The following is a 26509-nucleotide window of genomic DNA, read 5'->3' as shown; positions in this document are numbered from 1 at the left end:
CGCTGGTAGCGGGAATGAATTTGGGAGGCGTTAGATGCGGTTAGGTACTAATCAAACAAACTGTGTTGTCCTGGATCATATCAAATTTCTTGAGTGCCATTGGTGCTGCACTGATCCAGGCAAGAAGGGGGTATTCCATCACATTGTTGATTTGTGAACTTGTAGTTGGTAGACAGACAATGGGGAGAGAGATGCTGAGTTTTTCAGCACAGAATTCTCAACTTCTGACCTGCTCTTGAAACCAAAGTACTTATATGGCTGCACAAAACAAAAACAAAAACAAAGAACTGTGGATGCTGAAAACCAGATACAAAACAGAAATTGCTGGAGAAACTCAGCAAGTCTGGCAAGATCTGTGGACAGAAAGCAGAGCAAACATTTTAGGTATAGGGTCCCCTCTTTAGAACGTTGTGAAGAATACGGGTGTTGTTCCTGGCATTTCTCTTGAATTAGCTGAGCAGTGAAAGTCATGTCCACAGTCCTGTAATCTCCCATTACCTTACTTTACTGTAAGGAAAACAACACCAATTTCTCTTGTTTGTTCAGGTAAGTAAAATCACTCAATTTTGTTACCAATCCAGCAAATATCATTGGCACCCTCTCCAAATTTATTCAACAGCTGAATACCTTTCTTAGAAGTAAATAATTCAAGTCTCACCTGTTGTAATACCACAATAATCGTATTCCACAGAATGATTGATTAGTCACATTTCTATGTTTTTCTTTGGTGTCTCACCTTGCTTGAAACCACATATTTAGCTTGAGAAGAGAGTTCATTCCAATCCATCCCAATAAAATACCCCTAACCTGTCATTTGACTTGAGATTTATCGATTGTTTAACCACGGTGTCCAAATCAACATGTATTTTTCTTCATCATTCATGTGGTGTTAGCATTACTGGCACCTATTCCTCATCCTTATTTGTCGCTGGGAAGATTTTAGTCAGCCACCTTAGTAACACAAAACTGGGTGGGTTGCTGGGCCATTTTGAGGGGGGAGTTAAGAGCCAACCACAGTATTGTATGTCTGGATTCACATAAAGGTGAGGTTGAGTGAAGGTAACAGATTACCTGCCTTAAAGAATACCACAATCCATTAATTTTATTGTCAGCATTAGTGATATTAGTTTCTATCATTAATAACCAAAATTTATAAGCTTCATAGTGAGATGTTAAACTCATGGATTTTCACTTTGGAAGCTAAACTCTAGCCTGGGGAAACAGCCACGCGATGAAATTTTGACTGTAGTATCTATTCTTGGAGATACTTTCTCCATCCATTTAAAGATAGTCAATGGACTATGATATCAGAGAGCCTTTCAAAGGCTTTTCGGCTACAAAAGGCCACCAAAAAGCACTTAGTGTGTGATGGAGAGGGTGTTTCAACACTATTGCCCCCAACCACATTCATTCATAAATAATTGTACCATACAAAAAAACAGCCATGTCACCACTAGGGAACAAGAGAGAGACTCTCTACAGGCTGGCCTTTGGCTAAGTCCCACTCAAGAAGGCAGAGTGAGTCTCAAGGCTTCCACTAGTACTCAAACCTGTGGATGGGTGATTATCTTTAGAAAGTTAATCAGCTTGTTTTCAATCAAACTTGAGGCCAATTGGAAAATCCTAGTTATCTTCCATGACTTTAACCTGAATAAGCCTAATTACCTGACCACCTTGTGGCTGGGCTCCAAACCCACAGCACTCTGTTACCCATGAGGAAGTTCAGGAAACCTACACTCTGCCAGCCTCATCTTGTCTGGGTCTCATACATGTCTGGACTGTTGGAGGTGAGAAAATTCAGCCCATATCTCATGCATTTGTCTAAATCTCTAGGTTCCTAGTTCAGTAATATAACTTGCTGTACCATCGCAACATTGCCATCTCGAGGCCTTTAGTTATTTTACACCAACCTTTTGGTCATGCTGTGACACTCCTACAGGAGAGGTGAGACTTGAACCCATGACAGAGGAAGGGATACATTACTACACCACAAGATTCATACTCAGGACTTATTTAAATTTACATTATATGGAAAATAAGAAATCTCAGCTGGTGAAACCTTCTAAAATGATGTCATGTCCACACAATTTAATTAGTAGTTGTGAAGCAGTAATTATACTTAATGCAGCTGAACTGATTTAATGTAATTCTCATAAAATCAAAACTAACAGTTGTTGTAGGTACCTAATTATAGTTTTACACTGATAAAAGAAATCCATTGAAATGTGATTTGTATCTGCACACTGCAGATGGGTGATGGATGAATGCAGCCTTCCTGAGTGAGCAATAATTGTTGCAGAGATGATCAATTTATCCATTACTGTGTCAGACATTTTTGTTGCCTACAACATGAAGGAAGAGCATTATAATGAAACAGAAATTAATTAAATTGTGCTGAGGGAACACTGTCAAGTACTTGACTGATTAAAACAACAGCCCCTCCATGTATTAATCAGTGGAATTAATTTGTGTGAATCAGATGCAGGAGAGAACTTGGACAACACTTAATGAAAGCCTCAAATTGATGTGTCATGTGTATGGAGCTCCAATCATGCACCATACTTGGGTGGAAACCTGTGAGAAACTGCACAAATCACTGTTTCCATCATTCTCCTTTGTGGTTACTCAAAGTTAATCCAGGAAATTGGGCAACCTCCTCAGATTTAGTACCCCAAAGTGTAGTCAGCCTTCACTCTCTGACGCAGTGAAAATAGATCTCTTCAACAGCCCTGATACTTGTGGAACCAGGCGTTATAGTTTTAGCTTTCTGCATTTGCTTTTGTCTTGAAGCTGGACATGTCCCTAATATTTAAGTATACAAAACAAGTTTTATATTCTAATTGCCATTTTGATAATATAAGCAACATCCAAGAATGTGCTGATAAATGAGAGAAATGCTGGGTGCCTGACTCCTCTGATGTCTAGGAACCAAATACCCTGACTTTTATGATCGACTAATCCAAAGTCAGAGCTAAGTGGGTGCTAAATTCTGCCTGCTTCATGAAATTCACCTAACAAGTACTTATTTTGTTGAATCCAGAACCCAGGGTATGAGAAATATCAATTTGAAATATTTAACAACATTTTTAAAGGTCACTGCAAAACTGGACTCTGATGTCAGGAAAATTGGTAATAATTGAGGGTGTAGACAATTTGAGTTCCAGTTGCTACACAGACAGAAAGCTCAGGTAGTAGAACAAGAGGGTAGAGAGTTCAAAGACCCAAATGAAGATCACACAGGCAAGACACTTCCTGGAAGGCTGATTTAGGTCAAAACATTAAGAAAAAAGTGTTCACTGTAAGACAGATAGTCAAATGTTAAATTGAGCTTAAATGCCTTCTTTGTTCAAACCAGTTTTGTGAAAAACAAAAATGAAAATTCCTCTTATTGACAAATGTCAGGGAACAGCTGGCAGAAGTGAAAAAAAACAACTACCACTATTATATGCAGCAGTCATTTCAGTTTAAGTCATTGTCAGGAAAGATTTCATTCCCATAATGCTTCAGCAAATATTAACTTGTTTACATCTACCCGCTGTTATGGAAGGATGAATGTTAGGACCATATTCAATTCAAACTTTGATCAAAATCAAGTAATTGTCAAAACTATGAGTATTCCACAAGGATAAATTAAAATGGCTGATTAAAACTTAGTGATCCAAAATGATATCCAAGGACTACAGACATTTTCTTTTTTTAAAAGCTTATCTTTGGGCTTCAGAAATCATGATAGGTCTAATACGACTGGTTTGATACAATGGAGTTGCTTATTTGATCAAATGGACAAAACCCTCTCAAAATATATTAAGAAGGTAGCCTAGACCCTAACATTTTCTTAATGTAAACGTAAGTGAAAGGTGTTGCATTCCAGATGCAACCCAATTGGTCAAACTACTCGACTTAAAGCAGAACACACTTTATTTTTACACTTCAGTTCAAATATGGAAAAAGTTAAACGAAAAGAAAAGAAAAGAATTGTAATATATATATATATATATATATATATATATATAAAATCAAACTACGACTAATTAACTGTTCCAATATAGTAACTTCCCATAAACATACCCTTCTCAAAGGCAAAATCAGTAAATCGATTGTCTCACATACAATTCCAGCAGCAGGAAGAGAACCCCAGCTTTTAGCTGTAATAGAGACAGGTAAAAGAGTTTCCACATCCAACTTCAAGACCTCTGCAATTGTGGAAAGCTAAAACTCAAAATCTTGTGGGAACTTGACCCCAACCATGCAGGATACCAAGGCCTCACAAGCTGTTTATGTTATTGGGTTTGAGCAGACTGCTCATCATCTTGGCTCAACTTGTCTTCATGAAAGAACCAGGACAAATACATCTCTTAAAGATTGTCACACTTAATAGGCTACTTAATAAGTCAGGTGAGTCAGCCATTTTGAAAAGCAGGAGAAGCATTATCAAGGAACATGTCAGTGTTAATAACTTTAAAAGAACACAATCATTAATTTAAATAACACTAAACAATTAACATATTTAAACTGTTTGAATATTTATTCATACTGTTTCAACTCAGTTTATCAATCTGTCAAAATGTCTCCTAATCAGCTGTCATACAGCTTTATTTATTTTGTAAACCATTACATTTGAGGGAATATATTCAGATGCATTGTCTGAAGAGCTCTAAGAAATTAGGTATTCCAAAATGCAAACCATGGGATGCATGTGATCTCGAAGACTGTAGCAATCCAGTCTTCACATCTGACTCAGTTCTATTTGTTAATCACTTAGTGATCTGTCCTTGTTGTGTCTTTGAACACAATAGACTAAAGATAATTACCAACAGCAATGTTACCTTCTTAGTTGAATTCCACTTCGTAATATTAAGATCCTTTATTGGCAGGAGCATAGAATTAAGCAAAGTAATGGGATCAAGAGTTGCATCTCCACAAAAACACTGAACATGAATACCCAGGTAAAAAGCTCAGACATTCCTGTATAAAGTAATACAATATTTGCTCGCAGTCCATTTCTCTTTCATTGTGGCCCTTGGCATGCTTATTGGTCTATTCGCTCATGCCCTCTGTCACTCCCTATCCATGGTCTTTCAAGTTTGCCAATCCTCTTCTGCTTTCAAAACCCTTCTCAAAATTTTGATCTTTTACTGGCCTCTGACTCTTGTTTCAGTTTAAAAAATTATCTTCAAATTCAGTTACTGGCTCCTAAACCCTTTTCACACACAGCAAAACTCTTCATTTGTTTCATTTCTTCTTACCTGCAGATTGTGTTATTGAACTGAGCTTGACCTTATATAGATTGCTTCGAACTCTCCACTCCTGCACCATGGGATAGCCAGTAGCCTCACTGTATTTTGCATCACCTGGAAAATAATCAAGTTATTCCTTTTTGTTTTTGAAGAAAACACCTAATAATCAACTCAAAGCACATTAAAGTTTTTTTTTAAAAAAGTCATTGCAGTTGAAGTGATGTGGTCTGGCAATGTGCCGCACTATTTCAGCATTGTACCATATAATGCTGAGTGCCAATAAACAGGGTCTTTCAATGTTGTGACCTGACATATTGACTGGCAATGAGATGCATAGTTTGAATGTTGTGGTGTAGTATACTGACTTCCAAAGCGCTGTGCCACATAAGTGGGAGGAAACAGTTTGCTGCTCCAATTCTTGATGCCAGTTCCCAAACTCAGCACAGTATTCCAACAGAGGGACAATAAATAATGTTATCTGGCTGACTTCTTCGCATTGGAAAGATGTACAGCAATCTCAAGGGGAAATTAAGAAAATATGCAATAACTTTGAACTGATAAAATCATAAAAAGAAAAACAACAATTGTTCATTATCATGTCATTTAAGCCTTGCGACTGAAAGTTGGATTGAGAACATAACTATACCAAAAAATATTCTATGTATCTCAACAAAATCAAGAGTAAAAATGGAGTTGTGATATCTTTTGTGTGTGGCTTCAATTGATGTGTTTGCATGTCAGCAAACAATTCCCTATAACTTAACATGAAGCAGCAATGAGCAAGAATTAAAATACAAGATTGCTTGAATCGATAGTATCTTCAACATAAAATTTTTTTGCCACACACCAAATAGCATCTCAACGAGGAAAGATAGATGCTAACAACACACACACACAAACAAACACACACACACACACACACACACACACACACACACAGAGTACCATGCAGGAAGCAGGGCACCAACCACAGGCAAGTTGCTTACCTGTGAGGAGCTGGAGGTTGGGCAATGGCTCTGAAAGAACTCCTCGACACTGTTCTTCCACAGGAAGGGGAATGACAACTAATCCATCAGCTATTTGGGGGAAATCCTTCACAAAATTATTCTCCCTGTATGAAGGAAGCAGATATTGCCAGAATATGATTTATAGCAGAAGGAGATTACAGAAATAGATGTGTTCTCTGATTTCTTTCTCACAGCTGCCAAGGCTGCTCATCATTTGGAAGAAATAAATGAATATCAGTTCAATGTATTGCAATCTGAATATTAATTCACACGTTCTATTGTCATCATTTTTGAAGAAAAAAAGTGGTAAAAGCTTTAACAAAAACAGTTAATGAGCAAGAAACATTGGATAGGATGGAGATTATTTCTCTGGGAAAGAGAAGGCTGAGTGTTGGTCTGATACATGTCTTTAAGATTACAGAAGGTTTTCAGTGTAATCCTAGAGATGTTTCCTCTTACACAGTAGACTGAAGACCACCAATGTATTACATCCAATATGGATTGTAACAGAAACCCCATTACTAAGAAAGTGGTTGGAACAAAGAATCCACAAGTACAAGGAGAAGTTGTGGTGAACAACACAGATGCATTTAAGGAAAACTGAAGAAACAGTCATGGAGAATACAGGTATGAATTGATACTGTTAGAAGAAGAATGATAGAGGAGGCTTATGTGTAAACATTGACTTAGACCCACTGAATGTCTGGACCTAAGCCATGCATTCCAGTTAATTGCATGAATAAAGGGAATTGTCATGTGGTTCTGTTAACAGTGTGGCCAATGTCATGGAGTTACGATTTATTTCGACTATTAAAAGAGAGTTTTTGAGTCATAATGTATCTGATTTGAAATTCTCTTTCCAAATTGCTTCAGCTTCTCTTTCCCTTCACAAGCCTTATAAAAACTGTGCCTTCAATTTCTCCTGTACCTCTTTGCCCTTACCTGCTTAGTATTTGCCTTTCCCCTTGGAAACTGTTCTTTATTTGAAGAATACTGGTACTATACAAAGTTAAAAATCACTAACTTTCGGAGCGCTGCTCCTTCTTCAGGTGGTTGTCATTAGGTGATGAAGGAGCAGTGCTCGTAAAGCTAGTGATTCCAAATAAACCTATTGGACTATCACCTGGCGTTGTGTGATTTTTAACTTTGTACACCCTAGTCCAACACCAGCATTTCCAAATCATGGTTACTATACAACTTATTATTCTCTACCTTATCCAGGAATTTCCACCAATTTGCAAGGTATTATTTTCACAAGAATCTCAACTTCTGACAAACTGTAAGATGCAGCTGGTTACAGAGGAAAAGCTAAACTATGAAACAATGAGTGGAACAATTATTTCAATTGTTACATATTTCCAACTGATTGACCACTGGAATAATTTACAAAGACAGGTAGCATAAAGTTAAAGACTGCCTGTACTGCAGTCAATGGGTTAATTGTATGCAATCTCTTTTTCAGATCAACTAAAAGAAATCCTCCTTAATTTTAATTGTGCAATTTACTTGAGTGCAAAATAATGAAAAATATTTGATATGGTGTACATTTGGCTCATTTATAATCAGACAACTATCTTTGAAGATGCCAATAACAATGTCCGTTGTACATTTGAATTCAAAGTCAAAACTTGGTGAAACTTGCTCATCTAAGATAAATTCAAACAAATATTTAATCATATAAATTTCTTCTCCATCAAACTCACTTCCAGGGAAAAGAAACTGACAGTATTCTTTCCTTCAGTCAAGTTAGGGGAGGGGATAATAGCTAATGGTATTATCGCTAGACTATTAATCCAGCTCAGCTCATATTCTGGGTCCCCAGGTTCAAATCCTGCCATGGCAGAGAGTGGAATGTGCATTCGATAAAACATAAATATCTGCAATTAAGAATCTACTAATGACCATGAATCCATTGCAGATTGTCATGAAAACATTTAAAAGGGAACACCTATCTGGTTCACTAATTTTCTTCAGGGAAGGATACCTGCCATCCTCAGCTGATCTGGCCTAACTCTAGACCCACAGCATTGTAAGTGACTCTCAACTGCCCTCTGAAATGGCCAAGCAAGACACTCAGTTCAAGGGTAGCGAGGGACAGGCAATAAGTGCTGGTCAGCCAGTGATGCCCACTTCCCATGAGTGAATAATTTTTTTAAAAAGTGCTCACAAAAAGTGATTTTATAATTAGAAATCTGAAACATTGACAATTTATAATAAATAAGGCTCACACACACCTAAATTATGATATCCATCACTATGAAGAATACTTGGACATTTCAATTCAGCCATATTTCAAAGTAACTCAATCTGTTAAAAAAAAAATCTTACTGTGGTAGATTATACTCTTCAATAAATATGTGCCTCACATACTATAATTATGTTTGCCAGAACAATAATGCACAGTCTGTGAATCTCATCACGTTTCACTAAACACAGTGTAATTTACATTCAGGAGGTAATACTGCCAAATGTTGACATTTAATGAGACACTTTAGCTTGTATTGTGATTTTCTGAAGGCAGATAATTATGCAACACTTGTGAATCCGTACAGTCTTACTTATTGTCTGCTTTTTAATGTAAATTCCTTCTTTTCTCTCATGCCTTTTAACAGCACACAGTGTTCCCCAGTTGTGCGCACAGACTGCCAACTACTATCAAGCCCTCTGCTAATGTTATCCTTAAATTGGCTTCCAGAAGGCATTCTGGCTTCAGTTTGTCTCTCCTGTCTTATTGTTTCTATGCTTCCTCTAATGGTCAGTGTAGGAATGTCAACCTGCATTCTGGAATTCTGTGGCATGGTAGAGGACTGTACAATACCCCTGTGCCAGCTTCACAGCTTTTAATATGTTTTTGTTTCTGAATGATTGCAGTGAAAAGGTTAATCTGGATCAACTCCACAAAAAGTCAGCTTGATCAGTGCCATATGGTTCATATTGAGCAGGATATTCAGTCCAAATGTAGGATCTAGAAATCCATTAACAATTTGAAAAGAAAGAAATGTTTACATCCATACAGCACCTTTAAGTATGTCTGAACATCCCAATGAAGTTTTTTTTAAGGTGTCTTTGTGATGCAGATAACTAGGTAGCTAATTTGTGTGCAACAAACTCCCAATGCATTAATGAGAGAATAATCAGATAGTCTAGTTTATGTTTTAAGTGATGTTGAGAGATAACCATAGGCCAGGACATCGGAAACTTAACAGTTGTTTTTCTTTTACATTGTGCCATATGATTTCCTATGTCCACCTGAGGAGGAAGAGTGGGCTTCAGTTTAACACCTTACCCCTCTGCATGAATGTGGACTGTCAGCTTTGCTTTGATCTCAAGTCTCTACGCTGGGATGACTGACTGTACAGAATTGACTGTGTTTGATACTATATATGCATATATAAAAAGGTTTTTTTGATGAATAAAGTATATCTTTGAAATTGAAAAAAAAAGGCTGTTCCCTGGGACACAGACCAAGACAAATATTGACTGTGCCTGGAGGACCATCAACTTGGTAAAAAACTTTGGTCTGCCTGAAACCTGTTGATGTTGGACAGTATGGAGTCAATCCCGCCCGAACATTGTAGACTGGCACATTCCAAGGACCAGGACAATGTGCTGAGAGATGCACTAAAGCTTGGGGCAGCTATCATCTGAGCTCTTTCTGCCAACGTTAAATGGGGGTCCGTTCAGTTATCAGACCTTCCTGATGCCTCAAGTATATGTAAATATAACCTTACACAGGTAAGAAATGCTTTGGGATTGTTTGCTCGATAGAGTCAAACTCCAATGTTTGTTTGTTTCTTCATATGCTACTGTACAGTGCCAAACTGCTTTAATGACTATGTATATATAATATATATATGTGTATGTAGAGATATTTTTATGAATAATGTATATTTTTGAAATAAAAAAGGGTGAACTACTTTCCTGACAACTCAAAGGCTGCACCACTCCCTGTGGAGCTATGGCTCAAACCCAAAGAGTCTTCGCTCAGATGAGGCTCTCAGGCCAATTGACAGAACATCTGATAAGGTTCCCCATGGTAGGCTCATTCAAAAGGTCAGGAGGAATGGGATACAGGGGAACTTAGCTGTCTGGATACAGAATTGGCTGGCCAACAGAAGACAGCCATTGGTAGTAGAAGGAAAATATTCTGCCTGAAAGTCAGTGGTGAGTGGTGTTCCACAGGGCTCTGTCCTTGGGCCTCTACTGTTTGTAATTTTTATTAATGACTTGGATGAGGGGATTGATGGATGGGTCAGCAAGTTTGCAGACGACAAAGATTGGAGGTGTCGTTGACAGTATAGAGGGATAGAGGGCTATTGTAGGCTGCAGTGGGGCATTGACAAGATGCAGAGATGGGCTGAGAGGTGGCAGATGGAGTTCAACCTGGATAAATGCGAGGTGATGCATTTTGAAAGGTCGAATTTGAAAACTGAGTACAGGATTAAGGATAGGATTCTTGGCAGTGTGGAGGAACAGAGGGATCTTGGTGTGCAGGTACATAGATCCCTTAAAATGGCTACCCAAGTGGACATGGTTGTTAAGAAAGCAGATGGTGTTTTGGCTTTCATTAACAGGGGGATTGAGTTTAAGAGTCGTGAGATCTTGTTGCAGCTCTATAAAACTTTGGTTAGACCGCACTTGGAATACTGTGTCCAGTTCTGGTCGTCCTATTATAGGAAAGATGTGGATGCTTGGAGAGGGTTCAGAGGAGGTTTACCAGGATGCTGCCTGGACTGGAGGGCTTATTTTATGAAGAGAGGTTGACTGAGCTCGGACTTTTTTCATTGGAGAAAAGGAGGAGGAGAGGCAACCTTATTGAGGCATACAAGATAATGAGAGGTATAGATAGAGTCAACAGCCAGAGACTATTTCCCAGGGCAGAAATGGCTAACATGAGGGGTCATAGTTTTAAGCTGGTTGGAGGAAGTATAGAGAGGATGTCAGAGGCGGGTTCTTTACACAGAGTTGTGAGAGCGTGGAATGCGTTGCCAGCAGCAGTTGTGGAAGCAAGGTCATTGGGGACATTTAAGAGACTACTGGACATGCATATGGTCACAGAAATTTGAGGATATACATGAGGATCAATGGTTGGCACAACATCATGGACTGAAGGGCCTGTTCTGTGCTGTACTGTTCTATGTTCTATCACTTGCCATAATCGTAGTGGTTATTCATGGTTGACTGCCTGCCTGTTGAGAAGATCCTGATATTGTTCAAGCTCACTGTGTGGACTTCTATTTCAAAAAAGTCAAATTTCAATTGACAAACTCCACTGCTAATGGACTGAAACAGGATCTTAAGCAGTGGACATTTTACCCTGATTAAGGTATGCCCTCGAAGTAAAATGTGTGCATCCAAATCACTCTTGCTAAATACAGTACCATCATATAATATAATTTTGGCTGGAAATTATGAATCAAATTTATTAAGAAGGAGGATTTAAAGCAAACAGTAGTTTGTAGCTAATGTGTATTCAGAAAGTCTCTTTCAAATGATAAAGGTCAAGAAATACTACAGTTTCCTACATTATTTTTATTAACTTGGAATAAGATCACCCTAATGAGAAGGCTTTAATATATGCAATGAACTCTATTGAATCATTTGTTAATTTTCACCCAATTTGTGGTCCAACAAGAGTGGAACTGAAGAACATAAGGTACCAGCGAAATTATATGATTCTCTTTAATTTAGGCTTGTACAAAATGTTGTATTGAATTAAAGGTATCCCAAATTTAAAAAAAATATTCATTCAAAGTAGGTTTCATTAGGTTTTAGGGAGGGGCCTCAGAAATTGGTCTAAAACAACAACTTTCATTGATATAGCACCTTTAATGTAGCAAATTATCTCAAAGCCATTCACAGAAATGTAAATTTTAAAAATGGACATCATGACAAAGGAAGGGGGGCTTGATTAAACAATAGCTTTGTCAAAATAGTGGATTTTAAAGTAACCCTTTGCAAAGGATAATGAGGTGGAGGGACTTAATGAGGGAATTTCAGAACAGCCTTGGATACCAGCAGGCACAACTGCCCAAGATTGGGCAAAGGGAATATGGTCTTTTGGGAGGGGAAAGGACATTGGAAAGTGTTGACTAACATTAGAAATGTACAGCAGCAAGGTCTGAAAGTGCTTAAACCTAAAGATGAACATTTGACATACAGAAATGGCAGGTTGAAAAGGATAGATTCCCAAGTAGCAACAAAGGTGAAACAGAGAAACAAAAAGAATGAGAATTCATTGTGTGAAGACACTTTGTATATGACTAAGTAGTTGCAAGTAGAATCAAGTGATGGCTGTCCCTTTTGGTTGGACAATGAAACAAATGTGGGTGGGGAGAATGTTTTGGTCAACCATGTTTGAGACAACAGAGGAGCTGAGGAAGGATAATGCACCATGACCACAGAAAAGAGGATGCTACAGAAATGGACAATCAATTTGTACACCATTAATTTACACTGTGACTGACTTGGTCCCAAGATCTCCTAAACACAGTGAATACAATGGGCATGACTGAGTATAGTTGAGTGTTTAACAATAACAACTATACAATGCAGGTAGATATAGTAGCCAGGAATATCTTTGCAGTTATTCCTAGTTTGCCTCTGCAGCTTCCTCGGGATTGCATTGGAAATGCTGTTGACCTATGCAAATCTGCAGAAACTTCAATGAAATTACGGTGTCAAACTGGGAGTAGTTCAGGTGAAATTTCTGGTTTTATGACTGACAATTTGTGTTAATCATGTGTCACTACATATACAGAAGACAGATATTTTATGAGGCTAGCAGAAGCTCACCAAGACGAGCTTGCTTAATCTTGACTAAGTATCGAGCTAGACTCAATAACATTTCCTGAGGAATTTCCACCGATGCATTATATTTAGAAAATAGACATTTAGGAACTAAGGAGATATAATATGTAGTGATTCTTAAGATTTAAACTGCATGGGCATCTGACATGTCATTCTCACAGTTCTGTTCCTTTGTTCAGACTTCTAAAATGAAAATGAGAAATGAGCCTGGTTTTGTTTGCTGTTGGTCCAACATAAGCTTTAAGTACTAACCAACCATGGAGCTCAAAAATCTGGCTTTGGGACAAGTCATAAACCTTCCAAAAGAGTGAAATTAGCTCCCAACTTTGAACTGAAAACAACAAGTTTAAAGGGTGAACCCAAGAGACAAATTGCAAAGTAAATCAAGAGCAAAATTTCAAACAACAGACTTCCAATTCTTGGAGATATAAAAACACATTCATCAATGTTTTTATAGTTCCCTTTTGTTTCTTTTCAAAAGGTATAAATGTATGCTACACTCTTGTTCCGTAGCAGCTGACAGACTTCAACACATGGCCATTCTTCACATGTCCAGCTGGGAGTCTTATAGTGAGTAATTCACCTCCTGACACCACCCAAAGCCTGTCCATCACCTACAAGCACAAGTCAGGAGTGTAATGCAATACTCCCTACTTGTCAGAGGGTCTAACAACACTCAAGAGGTTCAGTACATCCAGGTCAAAGTAATCTGTTTGATTGGCACTCTAAATATTCACACTCTTGATGCTCAAAAGCTGGAGTGTAAACTGTCTACAAGATGCACTGCAACAACATCTCACCAAAGCTCCTTAAACAGCCCTTTCCAAAGGATCTTCCAAAGGATAACTAGGGGAGGGTAGTAAGTGCTGACCCAGCTAGTGACACCGACATCTGGGAATTGAATTATTTGGCTGATCAGCCCTGATAAAGAGGCATGTTAATTCAGATTGATCTAAATTCATGGCAGTGTTATGCTTACCAGGGATTAATGAATAACAATCTAGAGTACAAACCTTAAAGCAATGGTAGGGGTTCCACAATTGGATTCAGGAGGGGAAAGAGACTTGAGTCCATATTCCCAATTCAAGAACTCACTGTTGAAAGTGGATCTGGATATGAATGTTTGTGAAAATCAACCAAGTGAAAAACTTATTGGTACTCACTGATCATATCAGAAACACTTTCTTCTAACTGGACCTGATAGGGAAGACATCTGGAACCCCGTAAATCACATTTGATGCAACAAACCATGAACTGAATCTTACCAGACATGGGCTAAGTATCATTTCCATTAGGTTTCAAGGAGGCTTTCTCCCTTAGAGGCCTAGAAGGCTTGCTGGTGCCACTTTACTGATCTCGCATCGTGAACTAGGTACAATGCCCCTTTGGCATTATGCTTGTTCACTGCTGGACATATTCTCCCACTTGCTGAAGGCAGAAGTACTACCTCTCCAGGACATTGGCACCCACCTCTGTGGACATGGACCTGGAGGTCCTGGCAGAAGTGGTGGTGGTGCAGAGAAGGGCATCATCTTCTCGAGTACAGATGAGGCTAGAACCTGCCATCTTGGTGCAGATTGCCATGGAGTCAGTGTGGTATCAGCTGTCTCGGAGAATGCCAAAAAAACCTTAAGAAGATCAATGATCTTCTTCACTTTGTAAGGAATGTGCCACCAGCCTCTCTCTGTTAGCTCACACTCACACTATCGTTTCTACTGCATTCATTTTCCACCAATTCTCATGCTCTATCACACACAACAGTTTTCACTTGTTCTTAACCACCCCAACCTCTCTACAGAAGTAACCCTGCATAGCCTCTGCCCCCAATCGCATGAGACACTTCACCACATATTATCTAGCTGCCCCAACACTACCCCTTCCATCTCACTCAATCCCTCCATTTGTCTCACAGGAAAGGGAAAAAGGCCCAGAATAAGCTGTAAGTGCCAGACTGTGTGATGGGATGTCTGATATTGGCTATTCACCCACTTTGACAGAAGATTTTTATTAGCAAAGATTGGGACTGGCTCTGTGGAAATACTGAAATGCCACGTCTCAGCAATAAAGTAAGAAGCTTTGTCTATTTCGGTGTTACTCTCCCAATACCCCTACAATGACTGTATTACTAAGATGCCACAATGTCTGCCCCTTCTCCAGGATGCTTTCTCCATTTGGTGTCTATGGAGGTACCTGCAGCATTGCCATGGCCTCCACCATTTCTGCAGTGTGGAAGGAAGACAGCATAGATTCATTAGAGGAAGCACTGGCAAAGCTGCTTCCTTCACACTTCACCAGCTCAGATACCGGCACTTTGCTGGGTACATTAGATGGATTTGGAGTTGGGGACAGTTATTGGGGAGCACCTCACTGCCATAGCTTGGCAGCTGGCTGAGGAAGAAGTGTCCCAGGTGGCAAGCACCCCAAGGACTGGCAGCTGTTCAAAGCAACTCAGGTGAGATCCCCATGGTTTGGCAATTAGGGACTAGGGCCAGGGTGCCTGTTTGCACACAAAGTGTCTTTGCAGCTACACTGTAATGAGAGTACAGCATTGAAGTGCAAAAATGCCCTTTCTGTAGACTGGAGATGTGCCATAATGATGCAATGGGGCTAGTATGTGCCAGATGTCACTGCCTGTGGACGTGTGGGCACTGTGCATGGAGTGTCCCCTGAGGTGTTGGTGATTAGTGTCCAAGATGGAGGTGTGGATGAGCCAGGTGCCCACTCTACTTTCATGTCAGGAATTCTCGGCATCTAGTTTCTATCTGGACCATGGGAGAATGGGAAACTGCATACTCAGGCAAAATTAGCTGGCAAAGTGGGTAATAATGAGCAATAATCCACGCAATTGCTGGCTAAACGGGCTTACAAAGAGGTCACTTGCTACTCACTAGCGAGGTTCTCACCTCACTGTCAAGCACTTGGTTTGAAAATGCAATTTTTTGATCTTGAAGCTGGCAAAGACCTTGCTGGACATCTCACCCAGTTTTGCCAAATTCTCACTGTGGCCCACATTGTATGTTTGCTCCACCCCACACCTCAGGAGAAGGGTGGTACTGCAGAAGGAAAGGGTGTTGAGTTGGGTGAATGAATCAGCCTGGATGTGTCGGGTCCCAATTCAGCCATTGAAGTGGGAACCGAAGTCACAAGCAAATTCCATCCCTGATAAAATCCAACTTGTTTATTTTATCTCTTACACAGCATGCCAGAAAATCCCAGAGCCAGTGAAGAGATATGCAAGTAATTGAAATTTTGAGGAAATTATTTAATATGTTGCCAATTTATGGTCATTCCCCTGTAGTGTTGACTCAGATTGGTTATTTGATTGGTACTGGCATCTCTGTGTTCCCTCATTCCAGTAGATATGTTCCATGTGCCTTTGAGCTATGCCATCACCCAGTGAAATTTACTTGACCTTACTCTGGGCATCAATCTAGTTGACATTTTGCCTATGATTACTAAAAATATAACCAGGAGGGGAGCCCGTGCTGATTTTCTCCTTCTTTTATCGAAGGCACTCCAAAAATAACAGAACAGATCTTTTGAAGATCTCAGCACCACAAAAGACACTGCATACTCCGACTGGGATTTTGAGGGAGCACTTTTGGAAATCACATGCCATTGAAAGGAAAGAAAGCTTTTAATTTTGGGTACTGTAGTGCAAAACAGAAAGGCAAAGTGAGGTAGAGATGTAAAATATCCCTTACCCACTTCCAAATTCTCAGCACTGCTGTATTCTCATAGAATGCTTGCTTCATGCACGTTGGTGGGTAACTGAATTGCTCCAATTTTGTGGAGGGTCAGGGAATGACACCTGTGTGTGAAGGGAATGTGCATTTTTTTTTCTCTTGAAGTGAGCTTATGGTCTTCTACATAAAGAGGTGGAGATTGCATCATTGAATTTATTCAAGAGTAAATGAGAGAGATTTTTGATAAGCAAAGGAGTCAAGGGATATGGGGGGCAGACATGAACATCAAACCATCGACGATCTAATTGATTGGAGGAACTGGCGTAATGGACTGAATGGCCTTCTCCAGCTCTGAAGTTCCATATATATATATATAAAAAAAATGTAAGTAGGAAGCATGTTGGCAAATTTCCATGAAGTGAATGGTCACATTTTCCCTTCCTGACATTTCACCAGCTTTATTTCGCTGTCTGTGGAGCCCAGATCTAAGTCCACAGGCGCTTAAACTAATAGCTCATCTGTTGACACTAACCCTGTCATTTCCATCCCTCCTCAAGGCAATTCTAGCTGAAGAAAATGAGTTATTCTCCGCAGAGTGGTTTCAAGATGCTGGCACAGTGCTTCTTGCTGGCTCATCAAGGAGAGAAATTACTTGTTTTGAAGGAGTCAATAAAAGACACCAAGCATGGGGCAACAGGCAAATTGTCTCTCTGAATGATTCATCAGTCTCTTCTGACAGTGCTTATTTTCAATTTATTTTGACAGTGCTAATGTCCTTAAATAAGTTACATTAATGTCTCTTTCTGCAAGGGAAAGAACATTCCAGAATGGTCTGGTGGCATGATGGATATTTTCCCTTATCCATGTAGATCAGCTTTCAGGTCTGAAGGATTACTCTTCTATGAGCTACAAACTTTGGGATCATCAGAAATCCCAAAGGCCAACGTCTGAAAATTGACTTAAATTAGAAAATATTATAGAAGTTGACGTCTCTGGTCTCTGGTTAAATTTAAAGATAATGCCTTTCTGCGCAAACTGTGCTCACCCGCTGAATACCAACTACATTTGTGATGTGTAATGCAGCAATATACTCATTGTGAATTGATAAGTGGAGCTGTGCAGATTCATCATTATGAAGGAACTAAAATTAATGGTCGTCCTCAGTTAATTTCAGTAATGGCATGCCTAGGCCACTGAGTATTATGCCAGAATAAAATGTAAGGTTTTGTTTAAAAATAAATAAATGTACATACATTTATTTGCAGTTAATTTCCTCTATTTCCAAACCTTTTATTTTTAACATGCAGGGAATAAATGTGACGCTGGTATCATGCACCAAATCAGGACAGCACAAATATAGACAATCAAAAAAATGGTGCTGACACCTTCTGTTCCTGACCCTGCGGACCTTCATACTTGTAGAAAAGTTAAGGTATTTGCATTGTTCACTGTGTGCATTTGCGTAATTAAAGGACATGTTAATAGCTGGCGTTCTAACATTTTCTGATTTTTGTAAGCCCTTGGGAGCTGCATAAAGGTGAACAGCCCCAGCCATGGCAGAAGTAGGTTGGCAGAACAAAACGTTTTTGTCTGACTTAAGAAAGTGGAAGCCTTGATGAAAATTAACTGTACAACAACTCAATTTGAATAGTGCTGACATTTTTCTGACCCGTTTCTGTGCCAGCTCCCTATATACTGACACCAATTTGTTGTTGTTGATTCCTTTCTCTTTCCAAATCATTCATAGATGACAGGCACAACAATGGTTGCCAATTCAGACTGCAACATTCCTGCTTCCCTGATATTCCAACTCCATGGCCATACATCCACCCGACTACTAATTGGCTGACAGATCTGGCTCTCTATAAATAGGCTTCTGCCTCAACAAAAGTGCCAGTTAGTTCTATTTCACATCAGTTCACAGCCTGGAAACAAAATGACCTCCTGATTTCAATATCCTACACATTAAATCTGACCCATTGTTGATGTTGTGTTAATTTAATCCTAAAAACTAATTGTTTCATCATGGCTATTGCTTCCTTAAAAGAAAATATCATAATTTGCAAATAAAACTTTGAACTTGGTTAAACAGCATTCTTATGCTAAATAGCTTCCGAGAATCCCCACAGTGCGGAAGCAGGGCATTCAACCCATCAAGTCCATACTGACCATCTGAACAGCATCTCACTCAGACCCACTATCCCACTCCCCTATCCCTATAATCCCTCATTTCCTGTGTATGATCCATCTAGCCTACACATCCCTGGAGCCTATAGCATGGCCAATTCACCTAACCTGCAGATCATTGGTTTGTGGGAAAAAACTGGAGCAACCAGAAAAAATGCACGCAGACATGGGGAGAATGTGCAAACTCCACACGCACAGTACATTGAATCGCACCTGGGTCCCTGATGATGTGAGGCAGTATTGCCAACCACTGAACCACCGTGTCCAAATATTGCCCGATGAATTGAACATAGCAAAGAAGCTTTAAAAATCATTTAAAATGGGCATTCGCAGTACAGCACTTGAGTATTGCTGAACACAGCAAAAAACATCTTATGCCAGCAATACTCAGTTAGAATTTAAACTCCAGTCTCAGACCTGTTTTTCTTTTAATGAGCCACAAATCATAACGAGCAGCCGATCACCACCTTCTTAAGGGCAATTGAGGATGGCCAACAAATGCTGGTCTAGCCAGCAGCACCCGCATCTTACGAAAAATGATATAAAGCATAAAAACAATCAATGTTGACAGTACAGAAATGTTAATGTAAAGGGAAGCTTACTTAACTTTGAGAAGCTGATGTCTGAACATTTAATCGGCTATTAATGTCAGTATTCTCTATGGATGGTGGGGAACTGCAAGATACTTTTCTCACTCTATCGATATGCTCCATTTCAAACAGAACAGTCGTATCCATTACACTTTCCATCTGGCCAGGCTTAAGATGCTTTTCCTCAATTTAACTCCGAAGGGGTTCACTTTCCAGTTGGACCGTGCCAAAGGTTGTTGCTGCCTGGTTACATTCTCTTGTGGATTAAAGGGGGAAACTAAGGCCAATAGTAATAGGAATTGACACTAAAATATTCCAATAAAATCTCTTATTAACTTTGCCTTCTCATCAGCAGAAGTTCACCCCTTAATGGCTTCTTCCCATCGATCGTGTCAGTACATGAAAGCAGGAACACGGTGTACTCAGCCTTGAAATAGTAATGAAGTAAATGGTCACCGTTGGAGGATGCAGATAGCTTTTACACATGGTACTGCTTAGCTAAGCTTTTTCCTCTGCCCGTCAGGCCAAACATACCAGTTAATTCCCATTGAAATTAATAGAAATTTCTCAAATTCTTAACAATAGAAAGGTTAAAAGAGGCATGCAGTCATATTTGGCCGATGGGTTGCTGTGTTAATGCCTGTGCCACAGAACTTGATTTATAACATCCGACCAAAGTGAGGGGCCCCCATTGTTCTGTTGGATTGAACTCTGTTTCTCAATCTGGCTGCTTGAGAATGCCTTTGTGCAGTGAGGGAGCCTGATTGCATGCAAACCTTAGGAAACAATCAGGTTGTAATCAATGAATCTGCTTAAACACACGAGGGAAATCTGTGACTATTCACAAACTTTCAGGTTTGTTACTGTTTGATTCATACATTAATTTACATTAACTAAAAATCTTCCCCCATTTTCCCTTTCTCATTCCATGCAGGATGATGTAGCTCGATGGCTCAGTGGTTGGCACTGCTGCTTCTTAGTGCCAGGGACCCAGATTTGATTCCACCCTCAGGTGACTGTCTATGTGGAGTTTGCACCTTCTCCCTGTGTCTGCGTGGGTTTCCTCTGGGTGCTCTGGTTTCTTCCCACAATCTAAAGATGTGCAGGTTACATGGATCGGCCATGCACAGTGTCTGGAGATGTGCAGGTTAGGTGGGTTAGCCTTGGGAAATGTGGGGTTATGGGTTTGAGCGGGACTCTCTTCGGAGGGTTGGTGAACCATGATTAGCTTGCTGCCACACTATAGGGGTTTCAATGATTGATGACAAGCTTAAGAATGCTGAGCACTCTTCACAAATCCACCCGAGTACTCAATCTTCAGGTATACTTCTTTCAACAGTTTATCAAAATGTGACTTTGTCAAACAGGATCAACCTGTTTAGCTCATCTCTCACTATCCCTTTTGTCCACCACTTCTTCTTGGTCTGGCCTCCAGTCTTGTTTAGCAGATTTTTACCCTTTTTGTCTCCTTTGCCCACATCTTTTATCTTCTCATCACCGTTAGCAGGCACACTGTCACCTCAAGACGACAACTGAAGAACTCAGATTGCTCTGTCATGATCACTTCCAAACAAGGCTCACTGAATAGCAATGAAGAGCAGGTCTCTTCGCTCACTTTTCTCATCTCAACCTAGGGTTTTGAGGAAAATTGTAGTACTTACTAGTACTGCCCACTTGAGAATGGCCAGCACAATACAGTACAGAATCTTCTAGATTTGGGCTCTCCAGCTCTTCTTTCAGTTCCCGAAGTAAAAATCAATCGCTTGTTTAAAAATCAAAGCACAGATTTTAAGTTTCACAGTTAATTGGATTCAATCAATATACCTGTAATATAACCTGTACAAGCATTCATTCCACTTACTTCCATGCTTCAGATCATATTAATCTCTTCTTAATCAGTGTCCAACTCGGACTTCAAGTTTCGCCCAAGAGAAAATCTGTCCCTGTCTTAAAAAGATTCTGAACCTCTAACTACTAAGCTGTTTTCTTTACAACTTGGTCTAATTTATTGGGCCAAACCTTTGTTTTATTCCTTGAATGTGGGTGTCAAGGTCAAGGCCAGCATTTAGGATGAATCGCGAATTGACCTTGACAAAGTGGAGCTGAGTTGCCTTTTTAAACCTTTGCTGTCCTTGTAGCCTCGGCTCACCTACAGTGCTGCAGAAAGGGGATTCCCATCTTCTGACCCAGAGACAATGCTAAAATGGAGATACATTCCCAAGTCAGGATGGTGTGTGACTTGGAGGGAAATTTACAGGTGATGGCGTTCACACGTTCCTGCTGTTCATGTTCTTCTACATGATAGAATTTGTGGATTTGCAAAGTACCAATGAAGCAGCCTTGAGAATTGTTAAGTGAATCTTGCAAATGTCTCGCACTGCAGCAGTAGGTGCCAATGATGGAGAAAATGAATGTTAAGGTGACCAATCAAGAACTAATCAATAAGCGACCTTCCTCTGTTGGATATCAAACTTGTTGAACATTGTTGAAAATGCACTCACCCAGCTCCCGAGAGTAATCTCTTACTCTTTCAAAGTGTATTTATAGACACTTACACATCAGTGATTCATTAGCTCAAGAGGGCATGAGTGTTTTAGAATTAACTGATTAAAGTTGGGTGAGCGCAGAAAAAAAAAACTCCCACCAGCCACTTTTATATTCCATCCTCATAATCTCGAGGTCAGCCAAAACTCTCATCAAGTTCTGTTAACTCAATATCCATGAACCTGCTGATTTATGGTGACTCTGAGTAAAGCAGCACCTTGATTTTTAAGTTCTCATCTTGCTGTTTAAATCTATCTGTCTCAATCTCTGTTGTCATGTTCCACAATTGTAGGTATCTGAGTGACCTTAATTTTGGTCTGTTGAACTTTAGTGTCCCCAGCATTGGTGGTGCTGCCTTTACCTATCAAGACTTAATCTCTGGAATTTCCTTCCTAGGTCTCTCTCCCTTATTTTCAGATGCCGCATAAAATGTACCACTTTGGTAATCTGCTGCAATATTTCTTGGTTTGCTTCGTTTTGTCGAGTAGAGGGAATTTTATCTTCACTTTCAGTGAAGCTAGAAATATGTTTGAAAGAAGCTACATAATAGCGATGGCAGGTAATATGGAATCGGAGCCTGGGTCAACAAGTAGCATGTCCTATCCTATCATTGTCTGTGTGTTCAATTATACCTGTGCTGTTCAAGAGCAAACATTACCACAGGTGTCAAATTTTGTTTTATAACATTCCTGCAAAATAGCTGGGGCATTTTATTACATTAAAAACCGAAACATAAATATAATTTGCTGTCCTTGGTCTTCTATATCGATCTTTTGTTGTCCTATTGTGCTTGTGCACTATCAACCTTTTTGCTGGTGAATGTCTCTTGCCATCCACTCTATCTCCCTCTTTCTCAAGCTCTGCATTTGTTCAAAGTATATGACTAACAGTTTTTTTTTAGTTTTGACGAAAAACCGAGACTGAAATGTTAACTTGGTATCTCTCTACAAAGATTTGAGCACTTTTATTTTATGTTGCAGTGCAGAAATCCCCTTTGCTTTCAGAGCTCTGCTCAAGCACATTTGGGCCCATGTACACAGTTTGTACAGGAATGATTGCTGGAGATCTCCCAAGCCTTATCATTTGAATGTCATAAACCACCCTGCACAGAAATTATAAGGCAATGAAAAGTGAAAATGAATCAATCAATCACAAGTAACTCAAAGCCTCTGGCTCTCTATCCTCCATACTTTGATTAGAAGTTTGAATGTAAATCACACTGACAGCTGAATACTACGTTTGGAGCAGTCAGTGGCAGCAAAGCAGATATAAAAAGTATACGTTCCCTTTTATCTTACCCATTCTGTCTGAAGTGACAATTGGCTGGACTAAGCTTGTACTCATTGTGTGTACAGAAAGCAGTGCAACAGGAGGAGGATGGACAATATTTTGAATACATATTTTATGTAAATTAATACATTAGATGACTTTCTTTGGACTCAAAGCAACATCCAAGCTCAAATTTTCCCTGTAGGTTTGATGCTCTGCATCATACCCTCATGTGCATTCCTCAACTTTTGTTTCATAATTTATTGACTGAGAAACAAAGAACACCTGGCTACACTCATTGGGAGCAAAGCAGCTGGACATAGTTTGAAAGTCATATCTTTCATGTAGTCTGCAGTTTTTTGCAGTGTTTTCTTTTATTTTAACTTGCAATATATACTCGCACTGTGCCATTCAGTGCTGTATCATTCAGAAGCTGAATGCCAATGTCTTATTATATGTCCTATCTTTGCATTGCAACAAGGAGCCGTTTGGCTCGTTGAATCTGCTCAGCTATTTAATAAGATCATGGCTGATCTGATCATAACCTCAAATTCACAATCCCTACCTATCATTGATAATCGTTCACCACTTCCCTTACCAGAATTTATTGACCTCTGCATTCAAAATACCCAAAGCTCTGCTTCCACTGCCTTTTCAGGAAGACAGTTCCAAAGACTCATGACTCTGAGTGAAAAAGGATCACTGTTTAATGGACAACATCTTATTTTTTGACAGTGAGAACTGATTCAAGATACTCCCGAAAGGAGAAACATCCTCTCCATGTCTACCTTGTTAAGACCCCTCAGAATCTTGTACATTTCAATCAAGTCACCTCTTACCCTCCTAAACTCCAGCAAAAAGTGGTTTTGCCTATCCCAAACTTTTCTCATAACCCACCCATTCCAAGCATTAAACTGGTAAACTCTGAACCGTTTCAATTGTATTTATATTCTTCCTTTAATAAGGTGACCAATACCTCTGTAGAATGTGGAAGTAACCAAAAGTGATTTCATTGGCTCAGCCTTCTTTGAGTAATCAATTCCTTGAGTAATGATTCATACAGCTCAATTTTAGCTCAGAGTTGTTTTTTAAAAAATAGAATTGATTCTCTTAAATACCACTCCTCTATTATTAGAAACTATTCTATGGGTATTTGTTTTGGTCAGCTAGCATATAGGCATAATATCAGAGGCTTGGGTTGCATCAAGATGTGATCAACAAGACAAAAAGCTCTTTGACCAAAATTGTGTGCAATGTCACACTGTTGAAAGTGGTGGCAAACACAACATGGGGCCGAACCTGTCTGATTTACTGGAATGCCAGACTGGTTACACTAAAGGACTTTGTTACACACAATCAACCAAAATCCAAGGTATTACCTGGGATCCATTCAGGTTTCAACTGCAGACATCCCAAGAGATATATACAAGGAACAAGTATCACTTTTTCTGCTTTCAAGGAGAATAATGAGCGTGAAGCCTTAATTACTTATCCCAAATCTGCCACATATAGCAATGAATAGCCCAAACTTGTCAGAACTCCCAATTTTCTGATATCTGCACACAGATCCTGTTGCCGCAAACTGCTAGTGTGTAAGACAGAACAATTCCATATCCAGTCAATGCTGGGAATGTCTCTTCTGCTCAAAACTCACTTCTGACACATTTTGCATGAAACATCAAGTACTCCAGGCCAGAATCAAGGATTTGCACTTTTTCACACGTCTTATAAGTGCCCTGAAGTGCTTCACAAGGAATTATAGCATATATGCATTCACTACTACTTAATAAGCACATCACTGAGGTAAATGAGGAGTTAGTTGGGCTTTGAAGCTGTTGTGTTACAGAGTGATGTTGTCAACTGAGGAATGTCACTGCTTCAAAGCTTCTACTTGTTTTGGCATCATGGTATGACAGATGGGGACTAAAATATGCCTGGTTATTCGCACCCCACCTCCCCCAAACCTCATGTTCCACTCTACCTAGCACCCTCTGCACAGCCCATCATGAGCAACCTCACACCTACCCACCATCTAGGGTTACGACTACAACGCTCATCTTTGCCCTTGAGCCCCATCACTTTCCTCTGATCCCACAACTGACCAGTCCCTGGTCTCTGAGTGGACACTGTTCATGACTGAATGTACCAGGACTCCGATTGAGAACAACTCCTCTTACCTTTTGTCCTGAAGGAAGCCTATTCCCCTTCAGCTTTGAGACATGGTCATTTGGTTGATGAGTGTGCAGTGTGTTTGTTGCAGCAGTTGACTGTATGTTATAGGTGAGACTGACATGGAACTGTCCTCCGTCAAGTAGCTGACGTAGGAGCAGCACTCTGAAAGCTTGCACTTTTACATAAACCTGTTGGACTACAACCTGGCACTGTGTGATTTTTAAACTAATTCTACTCAGAGCACTGAATTGTTGGCACAATAATTATTATCATTCTGAAGCTTAACACTCTCCATCATAGTCTTTAAAATATTTAACAACATTTGTACAACACAACAACAATCTATTTTGTGGGAAGTATGTGGTTTCCACACGAATGGAAATATTTTATGCTCTGGTCCATTTTAAAAAAAATTGTGTCATTTAATGTGTGAAAATTACCAATGTCACTTTAAATGAAGTGACACAAAGAGACCAGGAGAGGGTGCACTAATATTAGCATGTACCAGTCTTGCCGCAATCACTGGTTCAGTTTCTGAGCTACCGTCATCTCAGTACAAGATCAATCCACAATCTCCTCTCTATCCGTTAACCTCCTGTCAACAAGTCTTTTAGATCATTCCACTCAGGCAGAATTGTGGCTTAATTTCCTGATCTTAAATGATAGCTGGATGTTCTAAGTGCCCACAAACTGATTCATTACATGATACGAGAATTGTGTCAAACAATTTTGTGCGAGTGAACTCATTGCAGCAACTTACAAGGATGTCACCTGTAGTTGGTACATTGTGTCCACAATTTAATCTCTTGAATTGGCATAACATTAAGACATTTGTTCCAGTGTTTCTACTCGACACGTCACTTTAATTAAGGCTATCAACATATCCGATTCTTGAAATCACCATGGGCGGCACGGTGGCAATGGGCGGCATGGTGGCACAGTGGTTAGCACTGCTGCCTCACAGCGCCAGAGACCTGGGTTCAATTCCCGCTTCAGGCGACTGACTG

At 39.7% G+C, this 26509-nt stretch overlaps 1 protein-coding gene across 4 annotated transcripts in view; it reads right to left on the bottom strand.

Annotated features, from left to right (window-relative positions):
• Window positions 1-26509, bottom strand: part of LOC140469697 (astrotactin-2-like) — a 1585258-nt gene that overhangs the window by 642748 nt on the left and 916001 nt on the right. For all 4 annotated transcript variants that reach the window (XM_072566454.1, XM_072566452.1, XM_072566453.1 and 1 more), the window contains 2 exons: window positions 6224-6348; window positions 5247-5351 (listed from right to left, as the gene is read on the bottom strand). In XM_072566454.1, coding sequence (XP_072422555.1) covers window positions 5247-5351; window positions 6224-6348 — 230 coding nt within the window. The remainder of the gene's footprint in view (window positions 1-5246; window positions 5352-6223; window positions 6349-26509) is intronic.

The sequence above is a fragment of the Chiloscyllium punctatum genome, chromosome 49 (genome assembly GCF_047496795.1).
Source record: "Chiloscyllium punctatum isolate Juve2018m chromosome 49, sChiPun1.3, whole genome shotgun sequence".
Lineage (NCBI taxonomy): Eukaryota > Metazoa > Chordata > Chondrichthyes > Orectolobiformes > Hemiscylliidae > Chiloscyllium > Chiloscyllium punctatum.
The sequence above is the reverse complement of the archived record's forward strand: the minus strand, read 5'-3'. Positions and strand labels throughout refer to the sequence as shown.